This window comes from Macrobrachium nipponense, chromosome 1, assembly GCF_015104395.2.
Source record: "Macrobrachium nipponense isolate FS-2020 chromosome 1, ASM1510439v2, whole genome shotgun sequence".
Classification (NCBI taxonomy): Eukaryota; Metazoa; Arthropoda; class Malacostraca; order Decapoda; family Palaemonidae; genus Macrobrachium; species Macrobrachium nipponense.
The window spans coordinates 203,422,396-203,424,072 of NC_087200.1; the positions used below are offsets into that span (position 1 = coordinate 203,422,396).

Sequence of the window (1,677 nt, forward strand, 5' to 3'; positions counted from 1 at the left end):
TATATACATGTATATATATATAGATATGCATATAACATATATATATATATATATAATATATATATATATATATGCATCATATATATATATAAATGATAATATATATATATAATATAATATATATATATGCATATATATACATGTATATATATATATATATATATATATATATATATATATATATATATATATATATATATATATATATATATATATATATATACATATATATATCGTCCCCGTCCACATTGGAGGACGGTGGTTCGATCCCATGGGGGGACGAAATTATTATCAACTAAAAAAAATTCCCCTTACGGTACGTAACATATGAAAATATATCATTTGGGAGGTATAGTGAATTTAGATATTAAAGGACATTTGTAGCTTGAATGATATATAAATGAATCACGGTTCGATGTGATAATTATTCATATATATATATATATATATATATATATATATATATATATATATATATATATATATATATATATTATATATATGTATACATATATAATATATATATATATATATATATATATATGTATATACATATATATAATATATATATATAGTATATATATATATATATATATATATATATATATATATATATATATATATATATATACTGGACGAACAAGTATGAAAGAAATCTAAATTATCGGGAAAGAACTCACATTGTGAAGAGGCGTCAGTAACCCAGTAGTCAACAAGATCCCCAGGCAGGGTCTTGCCAGGTGCAAATTGCAGGTGTTCTCGAGCCCAAGAGCCCAATGGAACAAAGAGAAGAAGAAGAAGAATGGCAGGGACGGCCATTTGTGTCAGTTGCGCCCAAAGTTCGCGCGCCTTCCATCCCACTGGGAATGTCCTGGTGCCCTCTATCTTCATTCCTTTTTTGGAGGGAGAGAGAGAGAATATTAGTACAGACACTCCTCCATTTACAAACTTTCAACTTGTGAACCTTCAGAGATACGAACAGCCGCCAGTGTAAAATAAATACATTTTACTATGCTATCACCAAGATTTGCTTAATGTTTTAAGGTTTTTAATATAATTTATACTAATAAAATACTCTATAAAATACAGCACTCCTATAGTAGATTCAAATCCTGCCTATGTGAACTCTCGAGAGAGACAGTTTCCAGCCCTGTCATTGGCTCATCAACAGCCAGTCAGGGGCGTCGTAAGGGACTGGCCTAAACTTCAAATGCACAGTTGATGTGAATCTACTATAGTATTGTGTTTTAGTATAAAAAAACAAACATAAATATTACCGTATGTATTGACTCTTGAGTACGTACTATATCAAATTGGATATGAGTAGCCGTTCAGAATGTAACTCATTCGTAAGCGGAGAAGCGTCTGTATTTGCAGTCTGAAATTTAAGTTTTACCAATTACTTTATTTTTCTGATATTGCTGTAATTTTGGAATCGACTTCGAAGGCTAACAGTCTCATTATAACTTAATAAAGTAAACATGAATGGAAAGAATTAGAAGAAATGATAGAAAAATAAAAAAAACTGAATAAAGGGCATGTTTCCTAAAACTGCCACTGCATGATGAGCAGGATATAATTTTTTCATGCAAATTACCTTCAGCATTAGATGGAAACCTCGAAATGCAAGAACAGCATTCGAGCAACAAGACAGAAATGAGAGACATCTAATCAAGG

At 29.5% G+C, this 1,677-nt stretch overlaps 1 protein-coding gene across 1 annotated transcript in view; it reads right to left on the bottom strand.

Annotated features, from left to right (window-relative positions):
• The window catches only part of LOC135219067 (uncharacterized), a 4,893-nt gene extending 4,024 nt beyond the window's left edge, over positions 1–869 (bottom strand). The window contains exon 1 of the mRNA XM_064255497.1: positions 681–869. Coding sequence (XP_064111567.1) covers positions 681–819 — 139 coding nt within the window. The 5' untranslated portion in view covers positions 820–869. The remainder of the gene's footprint in view (positions 1–680) is intronic.
• Positions 870–1,677: the final 808 nt, after the last annotated feature.